Source organism: Tetrao urogallus (assembly GCF_951394365.1).
Source record: "Tetrao urogallus genome assembly, chromosome: 13".
NCBI lineage: Eukaryota > Metazoa > Chordata > Aves > Galliformes > Phasianidae > Tetrao > Tetrao urogallus.
The window spans coordinates 10,671,162-10,695,233 of NC_136826.1; the positions used below are offsets into that span (position 1 = coordinate 10,671,162).

The 24,072-nt window shown below is 34.9% G+C and overlaps 1 protein-coding gene across 1 annotated transcript in view; it reads right to left on the reverse strand.

The window, feature by feature from the left end:
* CHM (CHM Rab escort protein) overlaps positions 1-24,072 on the reverse strand; it is a gene marked incomplete at its 3' end in the record, with an annotated part of 55,959 nt that overhangs the window by 26,074 nt on the left and 5,813 nt on the right. Inside the window, exons 2-8 of the mRNA XM_079542040.1 lie at positions 20,907-20,973; positions 12,747-12,819; positions 11,833-11,957; positions 7,667-8,042; positions 6,552-6,668; positions 5,726-5,846; positions 3,232-3,457 (exon numbers count right to left, since the gene is read on the reverse strand). Coding sequence (XP_079398166.1) covers positions 3,232-3,457; positions 5,726-5,846; positions 6,552-6,668; positions 7,667-8,042; positions 11,833-11,957; positions 12,747-12,819; positions 20,907-20,973 — 1,105 coding nt within the window. The remainder of the gene's footprint in view (positions 1-3,231; positions 3,458-5,725; positions 5,847-6,551; positions 6,669-7,666; positions 8,043-11,832; positions 11,958-12,746; positions 12,820-20,906; positions 20,974-24,072) is intronic.

The window sequence follows — 24,072 nt, forward strand, 5'->3', positions numbered from 1 at the left end:
TTCATTAATTTATTTTTACCAAGCATAATGCATACTACATCATCAGAAAAGAAGGAAGATAATGGTTTCATACCTACAAGTTTGAACCAAGGGCAGTTGGTATTCAAGCTAGCAAAGTTTTGTTTCTTGTTAGCCTGGAATAGCAGGAGGCTTCCAATGACCTTACTTATACCACAGATTCAATTTATAGAGACAGAAATCTCACATCTGCACCTCAACATATTGGGAGGTACATTACAGTGATATAAAAGTTTAATTTTCTCTCCTAAACCATACCTGTTTAAACCAATAAAGAACTAACACCACTTTTACTCACTCAAATGTCATCAGTAGTTATGAAATGTTGTACTGTTTATGCAGAATTCATTTGGAATGCAGGGATGTGACTTACAAATGTCTTTGACTCATTCACATAAATATGCATGCATGCCATTTATAACAGTAGCCTTGATGAGAACACACAGTGTAACTGGCTGCAAGAAACGCTTAAGAGGTTTACATTAAAACAGAATATAGAACAGCGGTTAGAAATCACAGAACAGGTGACACCTTACTCTGATAACCTGGTGATAAAAACTGCAGGATATGATGTATAGGTTGTGGCATTACTACTTTACAGTTTGAACAGCATTCCTCCGACACCTCTCAGTTTTAAAAAGATAAAATACCCCAGGCAGACCAGATATATTAATTGGGATTAATTAAAAAAATATATATACTGTGCCTGCCTTCTAAGCTGTAAAGCCATTCCAAACTTCCTAATTTTTTACCTAAACGGCTTATAAAATCTTTATACAAATCTTTTAAAGCCACAATTATCTCTTGGTTTATGAGAAACAATTCACATACTCTTCTTATCATATTGATAAGACTTGCGATTCAGCAAAACAAAACCAAACTGAAGTGCAGCAAACAATGCTATAAAGTTCAATCTAGCTGAAGATTTCCTGTGATTGTCAAAGAGTTTTCCAATAAGAAAACTCATACAACCTCTAGACACCACTGTTTCTAATTCTTGAATTATAATTCTTGATATTGCTCTGCAGATCAGAAAATTGCCCGTGCTGACTATTCAGCCAAATGAAGCCGAAGGGCTTTTAAGTCTGCAAGAAAAAAAAAATAGCAAGAATTCTAAGTTGGACTTCACTAATTTTTTTTCCAGGTATTTGATATCCAAGAAAGTCTAAGGAGACTAATACAAGACTTGTGCTTCTGTAATGGCTCCTTTTGACTTTTCATCTATTGGTCATGTACTTGTGTCTGGTAACACAACATCCTGGGAAGACAGAAAAACATCCTGGGAAGACAGAAAAACATCCTGGGAAGACAGAAAAACATCCCTACCATCCATAAATACTGATTCTATAACATGATTATGTCCAGAATTCTTACCAGAAATTTGAACAAATACATTAAAAATCCTGCTCACTAATTCTGTGTGCTTAATTACATAATCTCCCATACAGATGAAAAGTTATTGGAAAAATTTACCAAATGAAATTTCCATTTAATACAGTACAGAACAATTCTTAATAGCCTGGTGAACTAATGGCAATTTAAAAAGATGAATACCGAAACATTAGAGGACAATTTCACACGGCCAAGTAAGACCAAGTAACACCCGTTGCTGCTGCAATCAGCTACTTTTTAGACACCCTCCCTGAAGTACAATAATTTTTCTAGAATATTTCTATCAACATATAGTTACACCCATCCTACATACTAATACAGAAGCTCCAACTGACAAGGCCAGTCTTTTAACTGCAGCTTACGTAGTGCTACTGAGAAGAAAATCTATTGTGCAGACAAGAAAGGAATGTTAACAATCAACAGCAAGCTCCAAAACAAAATTTCATAATTGTAGCACACACAGAAGAAGCAGAATTTGTCCAACAAACAACTAAGTAGGTAAAACTTTGCACTGGTATTTAAACAAATGATATCTGAATACATACTACAAAATCACTTTAGATTGTCTACACTAAAAACCCACGTACAGCAGATACAAAGGCTGTTTTTGTAAGCAAAAATAAAAACAGCTGAGAATTGTTGGAAAGCAGTGAAAATTAAAACCAACCATTCACTTCTATTCTTGATGGTCACCCAAAGCACCAGTCAACAACTCCTCTGCAAAATTTACAATCCTGAGCATACGACCAGAGTCACACTAAAGAACACACATTATGCCCACAGTTCAACTGAAAAGGCCAAAGTGGACACAGATTTATTCTGACATCAATACAGCTTTGGTTTCATTACTTTCTGAGGCTCAAGTAGCGGAGAACATGTGTCACTTGTGCAAGATGTAAAACTGCAGTTGGTGTGTCTCAGTAACAGGGCTTTATGATTCCTTTATATGCTGCTGAAGTTGTAGGAAGACATTTGTCATGCAAACAGACAAAATTATGCCAAGAGAATAAGGATTTGATATCACACTGGTTGTCCCATGTGTGTAACTGTGTTATAAGGGTGAAAGAACTGCATACTATTTTGTTTAGTAATAAACTGAATATATAATAGTACTTTTTTCTTTTCCCAAAAAAAAAAACCACCCAAAAAACAACCAAACCAACCAACAAACCCATTCACTATTAAATACCAAAAAGAATAAAAGGACAGAAGGACAAAAGAAACTCTAGGTGCACTTCTAGTGCTAGTTAGTAACACAAATTCATGACATACATCACCTTGTAACTTCAGTTAGACGGAAGGTAAATTTTCACAACCTACCAAAAAGCACGGTCATCTCAGACAGACATCACTATTAAGTTTCAACTGTCAGTTTTAAAAGGTACAGTCAAGTGTAACTTAAATAAACTCTTTTCCACTTCCTAGCCCTTATTAAATGCAGTCATTGACTGCAAACATCGCCCATTACAACTTAGGAACAGTTTTCATCTTATACATGTATTAAAATGGCATAACTTACAGCATTCCTGCTTCTCTCAATGAAAAACTCCTCAAAATCTAGTTTCCTGATCTCATCAGCTGAGTGCTTGACTATCCTGTAATTATTATTACTGTAACTAAAATATGCTTTTTTTTTTTGAGACTTGTCACTTTGTGACTTTTTTTGAGACTTTCCACAGCGAATGAAAATTCAAAGTCAACAAAATCAACATGAAATTGTTAGTGAGATGTCTTCTATTGAATGACTCCTATCAGCATAAGGTTACCAAATATTTCCTGTTTTGAAGATGTGCGTTAAAAAAAAAAAAAGTTAAGGCCTACCTGCAAAAACACTGTGGAATCTCTCCTTGACCATACAGAGGAAACAAAAATGGTGTGTTGCCATAGCGGCCAAGGCACTGAAGAAACTTTCTTGTTGCCTGAAGACCTTCAAGAGTGTTGCAATCATTTTCTGACACCATTGCGATAGAATGAAGAATGAAGTGCTGCAAGCTAGGTGTTAGCTTTCGTGTTTTTAAGAACTGGGCAAATGTACTGTTCTTGTAGTCTGAGAAAAAAAGGTAAATTCAAGTAAAGGGCACAGCACAACACCTGTACTTTCTCACAGAAACATTTTTCTTCAGGCTGAACTATATTAAAATACACAAAGATAATTATAAAAGGAAATGAGTTCAATAAACATTGAACAAAATGGATAATGTAACTTCCATAAAGAAAACTCTCAGAAGAGAGAAATAACACTCTACTAAAATATTTCAGAATAACACAAATCCACTGCATAAGATGAACACCTTAAAGAGCAACATCTAAATATGGCTCCCTCTGTTTATTATGCTATCTTCATCTAAATATATTTCTAAGTTGTGAGAAATGTGAGAAACTGGGCACATAAATCCATTGGTTTTGAAATGCCTGAGGGTGGCAGATTACTCTGATCACCTGAAAGACGCTCATACAGTTGAATCCAGATTGATTTAGTTATTAGATTGTAAATATACGCAGAGAAGGGCCATTCAAATAATTTTTTTAGTTCACTTGCACAAAAAAAAGCAGAAGTCAGTGATGAGGAACTTCCCCTTTAAATTAGTACTATTGCTGACACTTTCACTCCAAAGAAATACAAGTCTTTTAGGAGATAGTGAATGGAAGCATTTCTTCTTTATACATCTCTAAAAATATCAGTTACCTTAATAAAATCCCGTACTTTTTCAGGAAAGTATTTCAATACCATTCACAGATTTGTTCTTAAGCTCATTTCAATTATCGGAAAATTCACAGGAATAAGCAGAACTACCAGCAATGCTGTGCCTAGTATTATCAAGCCACTTATTCTGCTTAAGACTCAGCCTACAAACACAACTTACTGCCTGACATACGGCCATGGAAGTAACTGACTGTCACAAATGTTTCTTTGGTTTTTTTTTTTTTTTTTTTTTTTTTTTTTTTTTTTTTTTTTTTTTTTTTAAATTTAACCACAATGAACTCTTCCTGTAGAAAGTGTGACTTGCAGTGGAAGTAATCAGTTCACGAGGAGCAACTTTAAAGTTGTGAAGTCCCTACATTATACTAACCTGCCTCAAAATACTTCCATTTACTTCTCAGGCTACTTTAAAGTACAGGAGCAAAATGCTGTTAACTATCTTTGGAAGTAAAATAAATCTCATGTAGTTTAGACACATAAATCAAAGAATTAATTTAAAACTGATGTAGGATTTTTAAAAAAAAATTTTTTTTACCTAACAGATTTTCTCAATACCACCTGTATCATTACTCTATGTACCTCTTCTTCTTCCATCAGCAAAAAAATTGAAGTTACCTGTAATCTACAAACCACCTGGGTTTAATGAGCTATTCCCCCTACAGAATTTTGCAGAGTTCATTAGATTGCTTCTCTAATCTTGCCAGATGATTCTCTATATTGACCAATTTTGTCTTGTGTACAGTTGAACTTTCTCTGATGTTTGTACCTAATCCAAGTGTCACATACAGCTCTAAGCAACCAGACTAACACAAGTGATTTTTAGAACTGTTCCTAAAGCTACCTTCTTTCAAAACATTGCTTAACGGATCTATGATCATGCTACACAAGCACTAACTTGGATCAGCCTGAAACTTACATGAACAGTTTAACTATTCCTGTCCTCATTTTTTTTTTTTTTTTTTGGCCTGAGTTTATTTTCTGACTCCAAGGACAGAATGCAACACCACCTAATTCTTAGTATTCTCAAGTGTATAAAGTAGAGAGTAGGTGCCCATTACACTCCTTCTGTTAGCCACTTTCCTCTTTGACCTCATACTCAATATATTTGTGACAACACATCTTAAATATATTCTCTCCCCAGACAAGCCAAAAATTAATAGAAACACTCTGAACTTGCCCTGTCAAGTATTAAATTACATTTATATCCTAAATTAAAAACTCTATTTTCTCCATTTCTGATATTGTGGCAACATACTGTCAAGTAAGACTTGTATCCTATCCAAAGAAGCAGAGAAGAAATATCAGATACCTCACAACATATTAAAAAACCCCTGAGAAAAAAAAAAAAAAAAAAAAAAAAGTATACAACATCTTGAGAACTTACTGCAATATACAATTTGTTAAAGAAAAATATAAATAATAAATTATGTTGAGGGAAACAGAAGAACAAGTACACAAGCAGAAGAATTTAACATTACAGTGAAAAGTTCAAAGTATACTTTGAAAATGAATCTATAAAAATAAGTAGAATGAGAACACAGGAGAGCTATCAGAATTTTGCCTGAATGAACGAACTCGCAAGACAAGGGTGTACACTGTTGATTGAAACACTACCTTGGTATTCATCAGGGTGCTGTTCATACTCCAAACAAAATGTCAAAAATTTCATTAGCATTCGTTTTTCCACCATCGCAAGCTGCCTGCTGTTGAAGACATCTGCTCTAGAACAAGGTACCTGAAAAATATGTATTTTTTAACAATTCCAGATACTTTTAATACTCCAGGTAGGAAAACTATGAAACACCATAGGAAATTGAAATTTTTGTTAGATGATCAGTTGTCTTCTATTACACATACTTACTACATATTTCAATTATTTCTAAACACCACAACAAGAAAAGTTACTTATTTTCTGCAAAAATACACTAAAACCTTTTCTTCCTCTCTTTCCCCTTTATTTTTCATCAATTTAACTTGCATCTCTGACTGCAGAGTTAATGAAAAGAGCTTTCATTAATTAACTATGCCAAACATCTCCTCTTACCGTTATCAGACCAATGACTCCTCCTGAAGCCTATGCCAGGGAACTGAAAAGCTAAGACCTGTGAGTCTTTAAGAAGTGACTGCTGAGTCAATCATGGTCTAAATATTTGACAACATATATGAGGCAAAGATTTACAACAGTAACTTACTGGTATGCACATGCATATCCAGTCTTAGTTTAATTAGTTTTAGGTTTTTCGTGTTGTGTTTTAATATTTGGATATATCATTTACAAATCTGTTTTGTTTTTAAAAAGAAATAAAAACCCTTTCCTTTTTTTGAGGGAAAATACTAGCTTATTGTTACAAAACTCTCATGTAACTTCAGAAAGTCTGTTTGTTTTTTTTTACTTTAAAAATATGAGGTTAAACACAGACAGTACATAATTCTAAGATACCTGTTCTACTTTTCCTTCTCGAAAGGCAAGAATTCGTGTTGCATTTTTGAACTCTGCATATCTGCTAACATTTGACTTGATCAGAAGTTCAATTAATAGACCTCGGGAGTAAAGCAGCTGCACAATGAAGAAAAACAATATAATGAGTAAAGAGAAAATGCTTACACCAAAGAAACAAAAACAGTGACACCAATAGTTATTATATGTAAGAAATTTTCTGTAACTATTTACAAGCACACACAATAAAGTAAAATCTGAATAAAAGAATATCAAGACTTAGTAGCTGCAAAATAATATTTAACGAATTAAATACAAAACCTGCCCTCCGAATAGCACATAAATAACAGAAGTTACAAAAAAAATGCCATTTACCTTGGATTTGCAGGGACTTATACTGAACAGTAGCCAAAAGGCAGATTTTAGGAGATTGAAGATTATGACAAATATGACAGAATACTGTGTCTTCTTCTAGTAAAAGGCACAGTAGCAGGAATAACTAATTTTACTCAGGTTTTATGTTACAGATTAGGTATTTTCACTTTCCAATAAAATTAGTTACAATTCAGTGGTTCAGGTGCCAGAAAACTAAAACACACAATGAGAGAGGGACAGAAAATATGAGAGTTTCACGGAAAAGTCTCACTAAAAACAAGGAGACACCCCCCAAACAGAAAAACTATTTTCATTTTAAAAAGAGGGAAAAGAGGGGTCTTCATTTAGATGAGACTTTTCTGTTTCTTTGTTTCTTCCTTTTTTTTTTTTTTCCTTTTTCTTTCTTTTTCTTCTTTTTTTTTTTTTTTTTTTTTTTTTTTTTAGATCTTTGTATTTAAGTAGCACAATTTTAGTTGAATGAAAAATTTCAGGAGATTTATTTTTACAGATTTCTAAGCTATGCTTTATGGCTTTTTTTATTATAAACAAACAGTAAAAAAAACCTTATTAAATAGCTCCTCTTTGTTTTATTAGTACTAATGCTTTCTTATTTGTCAAGAGAATGTATTTTCTGCCTCAAAGTACTGTAACAACCTTCTTAAAAATGAAATGTATGTATTTTTTAAATTTCTGCATATTAAACAAAGTAAATGCAGCTGTATGAAGAGATTCTAAGTTCCTACCTTAGAAACTAAATCAATATTAAATCTTCTGCCTTCTCTAACAATTTGGGAATATGTGATTTTCTTTGGTTCCTGGGCAGAAACTTCTGAGAGTGCAGCTTCACTTTTTCCCAATTCCAGAGTGGATTCACCAGATGCTGTACTATGAGAACTTTCATTCTCAGAGTTTACTTCTGTAACGCTCCCTTCTGCTGCATTTGGTGGATCCGTGCTCGTAGCTTTATCTGATTCCCAGTTCTCAGCTCCAGGAACGGAGCTCTCCAGTGGTGAGCATTCTTCTTCCGGTTCTTCAGCAACCTCCTCAGCAACAGAGGTTCCAAAGGCAGGCACCCGTGCTAGTGCACCAGCTTCTTCAACATCTTCAGCTGCATCCTGACTGAATAAAAACACAAGGGGAAGAAGAGAAAAAAACCACAAAACTTTAAAGAGTCTTTAAATCTTGTTTAAAGTTTTGAGCCTGTGCCAGGAACGGAAACCTCAACCTCCTTCTTAAAAAGCATTAGAATTTCTTTATCCTGGCCAAATCAGGTGTATTATCCACTAATGAAATCTGGCTCTTAGGCTGACTCAAGAGGAGTACATTTACTGAAGAAAGACAAAATAGAGCACTTTTGTGTCCTTATTTAACAAAATCAAAGTGCAGAATGAACTTCACACGAAAATCAAAACTCCCATAGCCGTACCCAGTACATACCTACATAAACAAAATAAATGGAGTAATGAAACACTGACTGGGTTTTCTGTAATTAAAAAATACAATGTAAAACAACACCACCACCTCCAACAAGCTTGCAGAAGAAAACAGAAGGTCTTTATATAAACAGAGGCTACTTCCTGCGCATTATTGTAAAGAAACACGGAATTTTGAACTGAAGCTGAAGTTAAAAATTTCCAGCAACTTCGTCAGCAATCAAATGAATCAAATCAGCATCATTGTAAGTGAAAAGAGTTCAGCAATAATTTCACATTATCTTTTTTATCTTTACACCGCAAGCCATTAATGCATTGAATAAACAATTTAATTTTGGATGAAAACTAACAAACTGTGATTTTAAAGGTGACCTGCACATGTATGGCATGAAATTTCAGTAACTATCAGGATGCCTAATATTCACCAAACAGCAAGGAATTATTCAGCACATATAAAAATGCTCGCTAGTGCATCAGTAGACTTAAAAGAGGGAAGGAGGAGGCAAAGTTTCTGCTCAAGTAAGGAAGGAAGACAAATTCTCTCCTTTATACTGTTACTTGCTCATCTCACATGAGCTCAGGCAGCTTTTACAGGCTGACGAAAGTAAGAGTCGGTGCCACAGCTTGCGTACAGCCACCAGGAAGCACTCATTTCTGAGAGGGGTAAAACACTGCCCTGGGAAATAATAGAATGGGTGTAAGGAAGAACTAATTAAACAAATCTGTTTCTGCACATTCATTTTTATCTGCTTTTGCTTCATACTGCAAACATTAAATAACTTTAAAATGTAAGGGACAAAAAAGCTGTCAAGTGCTCTTTAAAGAGTACTCTCTACTAAAACTACAAATGAAGATCAATTGTGGGGTTCTCTTTGGGTTTGTTTATATTATTTTCAGGAATTGTGAACATTAGGTTTGCAAAGATACGCAAATGCAGTAACAGTGAATTTTTTATTTAATCCATCATAAATTTTTATATAACACAGAAAGAAAAGAAACAACTCTTGATTCTGCTTTCTCCCACGCTTAATATACAGTCCAGCCAATTCTCATTTTAAAGATCCTCCTATTGCTTTTAAAAGATCAAAATTTGGATTTGCAGTACATTCTCTTTTTAAATACCACTGAAAAGCAGTATAGCAGAAATGTATATTTACATATTTTAACTCTATTCAATTCCCACTAAACAAATATATAAATCTACATGATTTGCATCTCTATGCATTTTATAACAAAAACCTGTATATAATCTAAATTCATGACATTCTTCCTATAGAAACAAATATCCCTGAATAATGTAAGAGCTGTCCATAAAAATCACTCAGGTTGAACTTTTGTACTGACAATTCTTCTGCTAATTCAGAAAAAAAATAATACATCTGCAGACAAATTGTTGTGTAAATTTAGAATATTATCTTCCACCATTCATCAATTAATGGTACTAACAAAGGGATATCTTAAAATGAATGTGTCTTATTAATGCCTTGCAACAGCAACCCCTTCAGATAGGTCAAATGAAAAATTGCCAACCAGCTGGTTAATTTATTCAGCACAGGTGTTCACTATTTATTTTTCAGCCATTCGCCTTTTTTCAATACCACTTGCTGTAGACACAGTATTCTTTTCCTTTGATGGATGCACTTTGTTCTAAGGCCATTCATTTCAGATTTGCACTGTGTATATTATACTGCTACCCAGCTGTTTATTCTTTCAAAATAAATGTTTAATGGTTACTTCATAGGAGTTATAAAAGTTAAGCAAAAACAACAGAATCTAGGCAGAATGTTTAAGTTGTCTGAAACACAGTAATTGATTCTCTCAGAAAGTTTAAAGTTATTCTGGAAAACTTTTTCTTTGCTATCTTTGCTAGGTTCATTAAACTTATGGCTCTTTCTTGTAGGGGGCTGGTTTTTGCGTGTTTGGTTGCTTTTTGTCTGATGATACGGACAGCATGCTGCTTTCAGACTAATGTAAATGCTTAAAAGCAGATGCAGGACAAAATGGAAGATTCAAGTATTCAATACTTACTTCTAAAAATTGTGAAATCTTACTGTTAAGGAACTTATTTTTGAGCCAGCCACCAGTCAATAAAACACCGTCCTAGGAAATTCACTTTCAAAATTAAGGAAGTATGAATCTTTAAAGATGATTTAATATTAATTCTGAACAGTATTTATTATGGCAGTAGGATTGCAATTACAATACTCAATTGATACCTGCTTTAAAATAAGCATAACATTTTACCTGCAGAAAAGGTCTAGCAACCATTAACATGCAATAAACAAATTCTGAGCCTTCTTCAGACTGCAGAAACTGCATTTATGTATCGTTTTTGTTTGTTAAACTGTTTGTGACATTCAAATAAATAAATAAATGTTTTTATATGAGTACCTATTTGGCAGTGCTTCCTTCAGCAACCTAAGATGTTTACTAGAAGACTCAGGGTTAAACTTGCGTAGTTCACCCAGAGAACCTTTCCAGAGTTCAGAATAATGTTCAGTTCAGAGCAAAACCCAAGAGATAAAAATAATGAATGTAAAGAAATTCAAAAATTGAGACCCCACACAATTACCATTTGTTATTACTACAGTTATGCACTGATCAACATTTTTGCTTCACAAAGTTACTTCCTTGTTTTCCTAAGTTTTCAAATGACATAACACGATTGTGATAAGCTACATCCTCAGTTTTAAGATGACACCCACAACGTTTTAAGTTGACATTCAGTTTTAAGATGACATTCACAACATATTTCTGCAATAAGTAGTCATGAAAGTAAACGTGTATTTCCAACTGAGCAAGTATTTTTTACATGTCACAGGTAAAGTAAGGGATGAGTTATCTTACTTCAAATACAAAACATTTGGGGCATTTTTGCTTTTTAACTTCTGTTGAACTTCCAGAAGCCTCTGATCATGCAATTGTTGACAAAATATCATGGCTAAGTACTGTTAAACAGATTAAATACAATGAATCTAAAAAAATGACAAAGGACAAATATCACTGTAGCATTTTAGCATAGTCAACTATCTTACAGTTACAGTACTATGGTCCATTTGCATTTCCTGTTCTAACATGATGTCTCTTTTTCACAAACATATGTGTTTAACATTTAGTAGGAGAATAAAACCTATTAACCAAATTAAGAATGAAAAAAATCAATAGATGGTAGATCATAACAAATGAGGAATTAAACATGCAACATTTACTGAGATGTAAATTACTAGATGAAAGTTGGTCAACAAATTACACTGGATTCAGATGAGGCAGTTTAAGAAGGACCAATTGGTTTCAAGGCAGTGCACGTGATTTCATCAGAAGTACAAGCAGATCATGGACATTGTAGAGTTCACAGTTACTTTTTTAGACCAACTGGAAGTATGGTAGGGTGGTGAAGTACTTGAAGCCAGAAACACAAAACAATAGTTTAACAGTGAGCATATGAAATTATTATGTATTTCTATATTTATACTTACTCGCCAAAACAGAAAGCTTCTACATGTTGAATAGTTTTATCCTTCTTATTAAGAGAAATAACTTCTTCATTCTCAAGGATCAATTTTCTCCAGTCTTCACATTCATCCTTGATATCCGTATTTTGCTTACAAAGAACAATTATGAAATTACATTTTGTACTGTGCTGGTTGTTCTTGATCTATATAAATCTATTCCCAAATAATCTGTTGTACCTCTGTATATTTAAAAAAAAGAATAAAAGAATTGTTTTATTTAATTGTTTTAATGCCTTCTCCATACAGATTTTTGGAGTTAAGCAAGTTAGAGCTGGTTACTGTAGCAGAGTAACATTTGTGCTAAATCTAGCTCTAGAGATCTGAAAATAACATTAAGAGAAATGCAAGTTTTACTAAAGATTTAATATAAATTTGAATACAGTCAACTGTAAGACAAGTTTCCCACGGTTGGGTTATTTCCAAATCATGAGACAGAAGTCAGTGAACGGAGACCATATTAGAAAATACAATGATCTGGGTATTATGTTCATCTGTCCACACAGCAATCTCTGAGCCACACAACAGAATGTTGAGAATATTCCATTTGGAGACTGAGCAACTCCACTGATTATGCCAGAAGTTAGCACTTCGTAATAGTTACGAGAGCAAACTGGAGAAGTTCCATTTTCTAAAGAACAAGAAGCTCATAATGCCTCATTAAATACTATGATTAGTCACTGGCCAATATAGTCCAAATGCTCAGACTTCTAAATAAATAGCCTCTATTTTATTTTATTTGTTATTTATTTATTTATTTATTCTATTTTATTTGTAACACTCCACAAAGAGAAAGAATATTGTGATAATGCCTCGTAATAAATTATGCCAACAACCGGAATTTAACGACAATGATTAAAAATCATTTGAGAAATTTTTACCTGATTGTCTTTAATCCAGGACAATAATCCTGAAAAACTAAAACTGGCCCAGTTTCCACCATAGTAATTTCGCCTGAAAAAAAAACAACATAAAAGAATGGTGAAACATGATGGGCAGAAATCATACAGCCTTTTCAGACTCAATGAAAAAATATTTGAATTTTGAGACATTCAAAACAGACTTTACAGTTATAGACATTAGTGTAATATTTCAGAATTCTTAATCAGATGTACAATCTCAATTTTCATTCATCTCTGACCAAATAAATTGCTGCCCAATATCCAATTATTCAGAGGGGAAGTTGAATAATGCTGAGAAAGGACATGGGTTGCTGTGAGTAAAAGAAAAATATAGTTTATGCTTCTTCAGCCAACACTGATCCTTTAACTCAAGTATGTACATCGCTACAATCATTTTATTTAATGGGGAGCCAAATAAATACACCTGCAAGTTTCAGCTTCAGTTCTCAGAATAGGCAACAAGGGTTTTCCAAATATATGTACCACACATAGCTTTGGGAAGGGCAGGACTCACCAGCTTTGTTACACAAACACAGCTAGATTGCTTCTGATTGAAGCTGAGCTGAAAGTTAACCACTTCACTGCGTGCCATCTCTAACACATAAAGGTAGCTGTGCAAGGAAAGGTTAAGTAAAATCATCTCAGGTACAGATAGTAAAACCCACAACTCTGTTACCCATTATCCTAACTAACAGAAAAGTCACTATTGTTTATCCACATTTCACAGAACAGATTATGCTTACTACAGACTGTTGAGATGCTATGGCAAAAATCACGATTAAGCTGTATATGCTGTAGGTGGAGCCAAAGGAACTGATTCATAGAAAACACTCACACCTTCTTGATTACTTTTCAGTTTATATTTATCACCTTCTGCCTTGAAAATACTAGCTTACCCATTTAAATAAAAGAAAATCAATTGCACTGCTGTTAACCAAAGATCGTCTCTGCTCCCTGCCTTTCTGATTTTTCTAAGTACTTTTCTAAACATCAGCTAGATGAACTGAATTTTGTTACCACACATATCAGATACTAACTATTAAATAACCTACATAGGAAAAAAATGCAACTGTACCAATTGCATTTGATAAAATCAATAGTATTTGCAAAATAAAAAAAGCTGCTTTGGGATTTAACTCTGTTCTCTAGCACTGTATTGCGGCACTTCAGGGGAGTGAAGGGTACCAAAATGCCCTCTGGAAAGGATACTTAATGCTGCTGCATACACTGAAAAGAAGGATTTTGTAAGGAGGGTATGTTTGTTTCATAAACCAATGCAAAGACTGATAAATCCAATGAACTTAAAACATTATCATCACTACTTCAATTTTTGAATTGCATAACTATGAAAAAAAGTAAAAACTTAAATTTGTGGTTGCTTCCACTGTTTCAGATGGGGACATTTTTGACAAGGCTTATCTGTACTGACAAAGACTTAATTAAGAATGTCAGTCCCTTTACAGTACTAGAGCTATGCTCTGTACTAAGTTGCTTACTTAGCATATGAAAGACAGATGTCTGCTAAACAGTGCCTAATTGTTCCTGACTAGAAACTGACCTAAAAAAGTCTTTCAGCTTCTGCAAGGCAACAGCAAAGAACATAAACAGGACATCTTTTGCAAAGACAACAAAATACAACATTTACTGAATTAAAGTGGCTCAAACAAAAAACCACATGGTTTAAGGCTATGAACTGCAGAGCATTCGGTATACATTTGAAGGAAACTCAAACTGTTTATCCATACATTTGGTTATTCCAAGAATGACTTCATCTGTAGGTGTTATCAACGAGGAACTCCAATAACTTATAAAAGGGAGTTCAAAATTGATTCATTATATGAACGATATGGGAGAGGCTTAAAAGTACTTTTGATTCGTTATATTCATTTTGAATATAAAGAGATAAAGATTAAGTCTATTACTAAACGCCTGATTGTGCTAGATTTTATTCTGTGAAAAAGCAACCAACAGCTAAATGGAACGACAACTGTCCATTTCTTTTTCCTCAAACAGCACAGGTTATTGTCTTGCTTCTTCTTAAGATTCCACCGAATCAATCCCCATATATTATCTGCCACTTCTGGGACTTGCGAAACACCACAGCCACAAAGATTTATTTTTAAGGGAATCTGCTGCTTTAGCTGCAAGTTTTCTTGAATATGGAATACAATCTGGCTGTCAGTGCAAGCCAGGCCATCAATCACAGGAATTGCAGAAAACACCTGTCTAAAATTAGGACTAGGTTTCCTGAAACTATACCAATATAAATCCAATAGTAATTAGAACAAAAACATTTCGGTAAAAGAAATTAATATATTATTTTTTGTAGAAAGTTACAGAAGTTTGTGAGCTGTCAGTCATCTGTGATGAAAACATTCCTCTGCTCATCAGGTGGATTTTCCTTTGAAATTGCTTTCCATTTTAACCAGCACTGATGTGAATCAATGTTTTCAACACAGCACCCCATAATTCCATTTTGAAGCTCAATCAGTTTTGAGAGGATGGTGCAGTCTTTCTCAAACGGCAAATGAATCACAGCTGTCTTCTGGGATCCGAGCACCATTCCGAAGTTATGTTACACAACCTCTAATATTAATCTCCACTGGAAGCACCAACTTTCAGATGTTTTCCCCCCAGCATTTTAATTCTTCCACTCTGTATTACGTGGTTAACCAGGACTGTTTAATTTTGCTATAAAACATCACAGAGTAAGGTAGACAAGATGGGATTATTTTGATAATGAGCAAAGTTCTTGTAAAACTCTTGAAGTAATTCGAAAAAAGTTTATTTATTTTACAATTTGGAGACCTTTGTAATAAAATATTTTTTGTTATAATTACAGTGAATACAGACTAAAATAAGGAATTAATTTGAGTAATGGTCAAGATCAAAGCCTAATTAAAGCTAGAACACCATCCCCAAATCTTGAGCACTTAAGTTCTTCCTTCTCTTGGTGCACTGGCAGAGCACAGAGACCAATTTTCCTTTTCTTATGATTATAATTGAATTATCCTCTTGATAAGGCTATGAAACACTGAAATATGTAGTTGTGCCAACACACATTCTTAAGGAGTAACTGTTTAGTTAGAAAATATTTTTTCTGTCAAGTAGATAGAGAACAGATTCTTTCTTTGCATAGCAGGAGTTATTCCCTATATGCTATTTGTTCAAAACTCCTGTTTTAAGAGGAGCTTCATATGAGTTAAAATAACCTGCTTATAGTTCTGATTTTTCTAATCCAATATCTAGATTTTACAGCTAACATCAGAATTCTCAACCTGCATTTTTGTCAGGTTTTAGAAATGCAACCCAAGTACAGTTTCACCTCTAAAAAAAAAAAAAAAGCTTGATTTTCTCTTCTATATTAGTTTGTGATATTTTTCCTTGTTATTATCACTTTTTTTTTCCCCCACAAATACTCTGAAAGAATTTGTAAATCCCAGCCTAGAGCAGTAAAACTGCAAATTGTTTCCAGCATGTCAGCGTTTCTGTAATCTGAAGCAATACCAAGTGTTACCTTCTGAAGACAGATTGCAATTTTAGAAACTGAAAACTTTTGAAAGCATGATTTCTGTTCTCACTCATGTTTTATTCGAGTATTTCATAGACAACCCCTACGTAAGAAGATTGCCTCTCTGAAAGCTGTGTCTTAACAGCCGTGGTGTAACAGTCAAAGATGGTGATGCCCGACAAAAAGCTGCTGACACTTCATGCTTGGTCTCAAGAGCTGCCGCTGTGTCTGCCTTGCATTTGATCTTTCAGAAGGAAGTCTCTTGCCATCAGAGTAGCTGTCTTTTGCAAAAGAAGTTACTGCCACATTGATTCTAAGGATCTGAAAACAAAATGACTTCTGTTTCAAACCCATAAAGTTTCACGTGCCATCTATTAAGTACACAGACTTTGATTTGAAATTCCCATTCTGTCACAGTAAATGTGTTCTGGAGCATGGAAAGTTCTTATACCAAGAGAAACAGTTAAACTCAATGTCTCCTGAGATCCTCCAGCTCAACCAAAGGGCGATGGTGGCAGTCAGTTGTACTACCTTAATATCGCTGTATCCTCAGATAAGAAAAATAGCAAGGCTAATCATCACAACCCAGCTGAGACAGTTTTATTCTGTAATACCTGAGTTCATATTCCAAAACAACATAAAAACTGCTTTTTCAGATAAGGTTAAAAGATAGGTGAATTAAGGTTTTTTTGTTTTGTTTTGGTTATTTTTTTTGCCTAGGTTTCTTTTTGGAAAGTTAAATATTCTTCTGTTTTTCTTGGAACAAAGTGATTTGGTTTGGAAGCAACTTTTTCCCTGTTTGCTGTACTTACACAGCTGTGTCACTTCACAGTAGATCAATAAGAAGACTATATGGAAACAAAGGTTGTGTCACATATTTTTAAAAAGTTATGAAAAAAAAAACTGAGACAGATATAGTATGAATTGGAAGAAACTGCACAGATATTTATCTGAGCTTTTCAATACTCAGATAAAACAATTTTGGACTCCTTTTAAGTACTCCACACTGAATCAAGATCAAAAAATAAGAAAGACGAGGTCACAACAAGCAAATAGACATGCGAAAGAGAATTCAGAATAAGAGAGAAGTTAAAATCCTCTATCTTGACAGTCTTCAAATTAAACTCTACCTACAAGATAAGAAGGACATACAGAACACATTTATGATCTAAAAATACTATGTTATAGATGCTGAAAATCAAATTAAAAACATGTAGCTAAACATCTCCAGTATCTCATCCTCAGTAAAGAAACCAGTACATAATTTTATTCATAAAAGAAGATGATAAGCAAAGGACCAAAATTAGAAAACATAGTGAACCAGCAGGAGAATATCCTATGCATATGAACTATTAGTGTGGGAGGTACAGTCACTTAAAGTAATCAACTTTTCGTCTGCTCTGCCTTCCTTCAACATCTTTGAGTTTAAACGAGGTGCCGATCTCCACATTTTAAATTGCAAATTACTTCTCTAAATCATTTAATATCTATCCTTGAAAATTCACACGTCAACAGCTCATTAATATCTACAGTAAATGTAGCTCTCTAAAAAGAACCACAGATTTTACGTTTATTGAGACAGATAGCTGGCACAGAGAAATAGAGCTCCTTCAATTACCACTTGGCAGAAGCTACCTCTAGTTTAAAATCCATCTACAGGAATTTATGGCAACACTGCAGTGAAGTGACTATTTTGAATAAGATTAGCTACTGTTGATAGCAATGCTTGGACAGTGTTTATAAATCAAACTTAGAACTTAGTATTTTATAATAAGCCACTTCAAAACTATCTACCATAATCACCTATCCAGTATATTATGATAAACACAAACATGGCTGGAGATTAAAAGCAATAAAATGATAATGAATGCAAACAAATTATAAACAAAGACTTCATCCATATATGTTTTCTAGACTTGCACCTAATCTAACTCAGACCTCTGTGGAAAACAGAAGACAGAAATTAATTGGAGTAGTACATCTAACACAAGTAATTCAGTAACACAACAACTTATTTGCTTATGCTTTGAAAACAATTTTAACAGATGATCCTTCAAGACAGGAACAACGCAGATCATTAAAGTGATATTCTGAACATAGACAGATTTTTATTGATCAACTTTCAGTAAGCTCAGTAAAATAAAATTTGAAAATTTAACAGGAAATTAGCCTACTGAACTGGACATACGCAAAGTAAAATTTAAATGTTCTAATTCAGATGAAGTCTTAGAAAGTTTGCCAGAGATACAACTTTTCACTTCAAATTCAAAGGGCATCAGGTTTTTTTGTGCGTATTTGTTACTGTCATTGTTACTTCTGCAAGAACACTATCATGCCTGAACAAAAGCAGACGGTATGAAATGCTGTCCTATTTATGAGGGGTTGCATGGCACAAACACTTTCTTTTTTTTTTTTTTTTTTGGCCAATTTCAGGATTTTCGACCATCATTCAGTGACCATACCACCAATTACAATGCCAGCTACTTTGGAGTGAAAATCACCTCACTTAAGAACACCTTTTCCTGACCTAAGGAGCTTGTAGCCTGCACAAGAGTTGCAAAATAACTCCACAGGAGAAATAATTTAAAAAAAGGAAGCATTTTTTATCATAATAAAAGCATTGGTGAACCTAATCGAGCATATTTAAGTCCAAGCATTAATAAACAAAATCCACAATTCACAGTTCTAATTGCCAGCTTCTCTAAGTTTTTTGAAAGGTTCTTCATCTGTGCATAACTTCTGCTAGGATGAAGTGCATCACCTATCCTCACTCCAGCCAAGACAGGAAGCCAGAGACACTGAGGACAGTTAACAGTCAACTAAGCAATCTCAAATTGCATTTCACACAAATTTTGAACTTAAGTATGAATTCATACTACATACAAGAAAAACTGGTAGGTCCTTGGAAGGGCTGTAGGTAAAAGACATTGCAGAAGTTTAATTTTAGTACAGATCAGAATGAAGTGGAGAAAACGTATCCTTGTTAAGCTCCTGGTATGAAGCGCAAGGAAAACTGAAAGCACACATCTTATCCTTGTGAAAAAGACTCTAAACCAAGATGACGGCACACGTGCAATTAACAAGAAGTTTAGTAGAAAGCAAGACCTCAAGAATGATGTAAAAACAAAACACTGTGCAAACAATCAGAGCATCCAGGCTCACAGTAGTTTTGCTGTTAAAACCTCAAAACCTCCACCTGTCATTCTACTAAAACTCAACTCCTACCAGCAGGAGAAATAATGGGCTGCCTGTAACTCAACTCCACTGGTTATGAATGGAGGTATGATTTTACACTTACACATAATTCTTTTTTTTTTCCCCACTTCAAGTTTTACCAAATCATCCAATTTGGTCACGTGTAGAAATATTTACTACAATTGAGACGAAGTATAGAAATCTGTTCAACCTCATAAATTTATTATGCATTTTAGGCTACAATGATATTTAGCAACAGCAGAGCCACTGAGGTAGTCCTTGCTTACTGCTTACAACCCTTTCTCACAACTGCAGCAGCCAAACTCAGGAAATTATACTGTGTAAGCACGCTAATGACCAGACTGAAAGCAGCAAGGGAGTGGGAGACAGCTGCAGTTAAGATGAGGCTGCCAAAAAAAAAAAAACTATGTAAATCATACCCTGATAATGCACAACGAACTGTATCAGTCATAGTAGGGGTGCCTAGCATTACAGTCGTATGAAATACACTCCATTTGTTGTCAACCAGAAAAGCACAGACAATAAAGCAGCCTCGAATGCTGCTCAGTAGTAACCAAGATTGTCCCAAAATTCAGATGAGAAATTCAGAGCCTTGAAGGTGTAGATAGGAGAGAGGGGTATTTTAAAGGTTTGTGTGGTTATCTGAAGCTCAAGAATTTGTCTCATGTGTGCCTCAGAAACCACAGCTCTAGACTTGAGTCATGACACTCAATTTTGCTGAGCAGTTGTACAAATAAACTAGGCTTTAGAGACCTTTTTTTTCCTCCTTAAAAGCAGCATACATCATAGTGTAAAGTTATAAAGTTTGTAAGAAAATTGCTATATTTGGCTAATTAGTAAAGAGAAGTAGTAAAATGAAAGGATGCTATGAACGCACTACTCCAAGTGCTCCTGCAAATCCTTTTATTTCAAAGTGTAAAAGAAGAACACTAGTGTTCTGCACTCAAACTTATTCAGTATCTGATGAAGACAGAAACAAAGAGTGCTCTGTGAACCCCTTATCAGCCAGACTTCACGATAACCAACTAAAAAGCCAAAACACTTGTATTATCTTCTATAGGCATTGAAACTTGATACAAAGGAGGCAGCAGTAAAACACCAGTCATCAAGTAATAATGGCCCAGTTTAAAATCCTCACACAATGGGGTATATAATAAGGAAGGGCATTAAACTTGTAACTATTCCCATGAGAAAAGAAGCTACCAATAGCATCCTCGACCATATCATGTATGTTACAGATTACCAACATCACACACAAAAACTGCAAGCTTTACTGATGGAAATCACACCAAAATAGAACAGAAATTTCTTAATGCCAGGTGAGCACAGGATACAAGGACAGAGTGACCAAGACACAGACAGATTTTTAGCCAATTTAACTCTTAAAAAGATAAACTATTCAAGTAACTTACGAATCAACATGAAGAACCCTCTGGCCACTTCTGGCACATGCTGCTGCAATAATAGATTCAGGCAGACCTGAAAGAATACATGCATTTTTTAGATCTCAGTGTGCTAAGATAGCTTAAAAGTTGAAATAAAATTAGAAATCTGTTAGCAACAAGCATTTAAAAAATTAACCCTGCCATTAAACTTTTTAATACCTTTATGCTACTGAAATAATGAATGCTAATCTGTGTCCTAGTTTGCCTTTTAGCATCACCATATTGAATGCAACACTTTAATTACTCTCTCTTATTAGTAGCACAGCACATACCATTTGCAAACAGTACCACCTCTGAGTTAAAGCTCATCACCAACATCTTCTCCTGGTGCCTCGCTGTCTCTAACCAGGTTGAGCACATGCCAGCATAACCATACCCAAATTTCCAAGGGACGTGCTGTAACTGTATCCCCTCAGGTACAAAGACTTACAATCTGAGGTTATTTTTGTTCCAATTCGTTCACTTCAAAGTGACTCACAAAGTGATGACCGCGTCACAACCCACTAAAACAATGTTTTTAAATTTCCAAGTTTATGGTTGATGTTGCATCACCTCGCACATTGCCCAGGGATGCACTGGAGGATATGAGGGTATGAACCTGCTATGATGGCACAGAACATCTGTGCAAGCCAAGCTGTGTTTTGCATGATGCTGTCTCCTCTACACTGTCTGCTGGTAAGTGAATCTAGCATGCACGGGTCTCAGAATTACAATTGGATTTGGTCCGAGATGGAACTGATTGTTACCTGCAAAAGAATGCCCAGGAACGCACGAAAGTTCTGCATGCAGACCAAGAATCAAGTGCAAACAGAAAAGATACAGTGACGGTGCAGGTGTACTTCACAATTAATTATTAGATGGACATCTTCAAAGTGGAATTGCTGTCAAAGTCACTCAGTTATGTTCTCACTATACTTGGAAGTGTAGCAAAGAAAATATTTCTTCTATCAGCAGCGTCCCTTTGAATGATACGACATCACCTGGATGTTCAATAAACTAGGCTGTTTTGTAAGTTCTACTTCTACTCATTAGATGCTCAGATGCAGTCAGATGGCTTGGACTACTGGATCTATGGCTGTTTAAATAGGTGATTCAGTAAAAGGGATTTATATTCTGCAGGCCTACTATTATGAGACACTTATGGTATGTATTGAATTAAAGGATAAGATTAAAAAAGTGGAAGCAGTGTTTCAGGATCAAACCATTTTAAATGGTTGAGTTGGTCTTTATTAATTACGGAAATTAAAAAGCAGTATAGAGTAAATCTAGCAGGACTCAGATACATGAGACCATAGTTTCATGAGTTCTATGAGCCAGCAGTGACATTTACTACTATTCTAAACCTGTAGCCTAAATCTTAGGTTTAGAGAATCAACGTCAGTAATTGGGAGCATCCACAAAATGCCTCGACCGAGACTTCAAAGTTTTTGTCTGTTTGTTTTTTAAAGTAAGCCACAATATACAGACTGTTCTAAAGAAAGAGATATGGGAAAAATATGTAAGTGCAGCATGCACTTCAGGACAGTCACAAGATCCTTCATGTGCACAGCCAAACGATACAAAAACACCACAATGCTACACTCAGCTAACCTCCACAGGTATTTATACACATGCATATGTTATATGCTTCATTTCTTTTCACTAGTAACTGTCTGGAGCAGAACCCTCAAGCACTGTTTTGTTTGCAGTTTCTGAAAAGATTTTCTTTCCCTCATTTAGGCACAGAGACTATCACTCTAGAAATGCAATTGAGAAACTTGTTTCTCCTTCCTTATTGATAAAAGCCAATGAGAAAGTGTTGTAAAACATCACCAAGTGCTGCCTGGCTGACCAGGACTGGAGTTATAGCTACTAGGGCATAACTGATTGCTTTAAGCTTGATCCAATTGATACTGTGTTGGAGGTCTGTTCTTCCATTAACCTTGGATGAAATTGTTCCCTGAATTAGCTCCCTTGCTCTTGAAAGCTGGCATCAATTTTCTTCACCAATCCTTTGCTTCTAAGATGTGGGGGCCTCCTGAGTACCCACCAGCAACAGAATGAGAAAATACAAGAATGCCACGGCCCATGCATTTTAGCTTTTGGAGAGGCTCTTACAACAACGTGATGGATCAAGACACTATTAGTTCTTAAGTGATAAAACCTTGGTAAGCCAAAGAAATTAAGATTGTGACTTGGGCACCAGATTCTGAATTCCATTATCTAACAGAAATCAGACCACATGGAAAACATGTAGCTTTGTCAAATACAAGTTACTTCTGCATAAGATCTGGACTGCAAGACAGTTACTTCACAAAAGCTCTTTCCAGCAGAGGCGGCACCGGTACACAGACCAGTGTCATACAGATTGCCCTGCTCAACTCAGGAAAGAAAAAAGTTACCCTTGGGAAGGTCTCCTTACAGAAATGGTAGAAATTTATTTATCTATGGCACATAAGGCTGAACCATCCTTCTGTCCAGATTATTCAGTAAAGGAAAAATAATTGCTCATATTAATTGCTCAAAGAGTTTCCTGTTCTGAACTTTGATTTTCCAACAACTTTAAGCTGCACTGTACACAAATTTTGAAATGCCTTTAACTCTAGCCACAGGGCAGCGCCTTTACTCCTCATTCTCAGTACAGTTTTAATGCAACTATTTACTGCAAGATTTAACTGACTGTAGGAGAAAGTTGATAATGAATTATTTAGAATATTGATTCTAAAGTTCCACTTATGCCTAACAAGTAAATAAAGCTGAGTATCTCTAAGACGTTCTTCCTCAGGAAGGATTACTTTTAACCATTCCTGCTCTTTGTCCCTCTTTGAGAACAGTCAGCTTAAGGAACGAAGGTCCTGGTGTTACGACCTCTAACTCACAACACTGCATGTTTTTGAATGGGAAGTTGACTTGAGGTTTGGGTCCAGTAACTTCTATCAGAAGTCAGTATGCTCTAAAAGAGAATCTACATTTCCTTTTACATCAAAGAAGAGAGAAAAAAATTAAGTTTATACAGCAATGAAATCATTGACTCATTGAGAGATATACTCTCTGGTATAATTAATAGTAACCAGTATTTTCCTATTAAGTTACTAGATATATTAGTGACTGCCAACACAGCTTATATTTGATTTTATTGTATCTAAAATGAAAA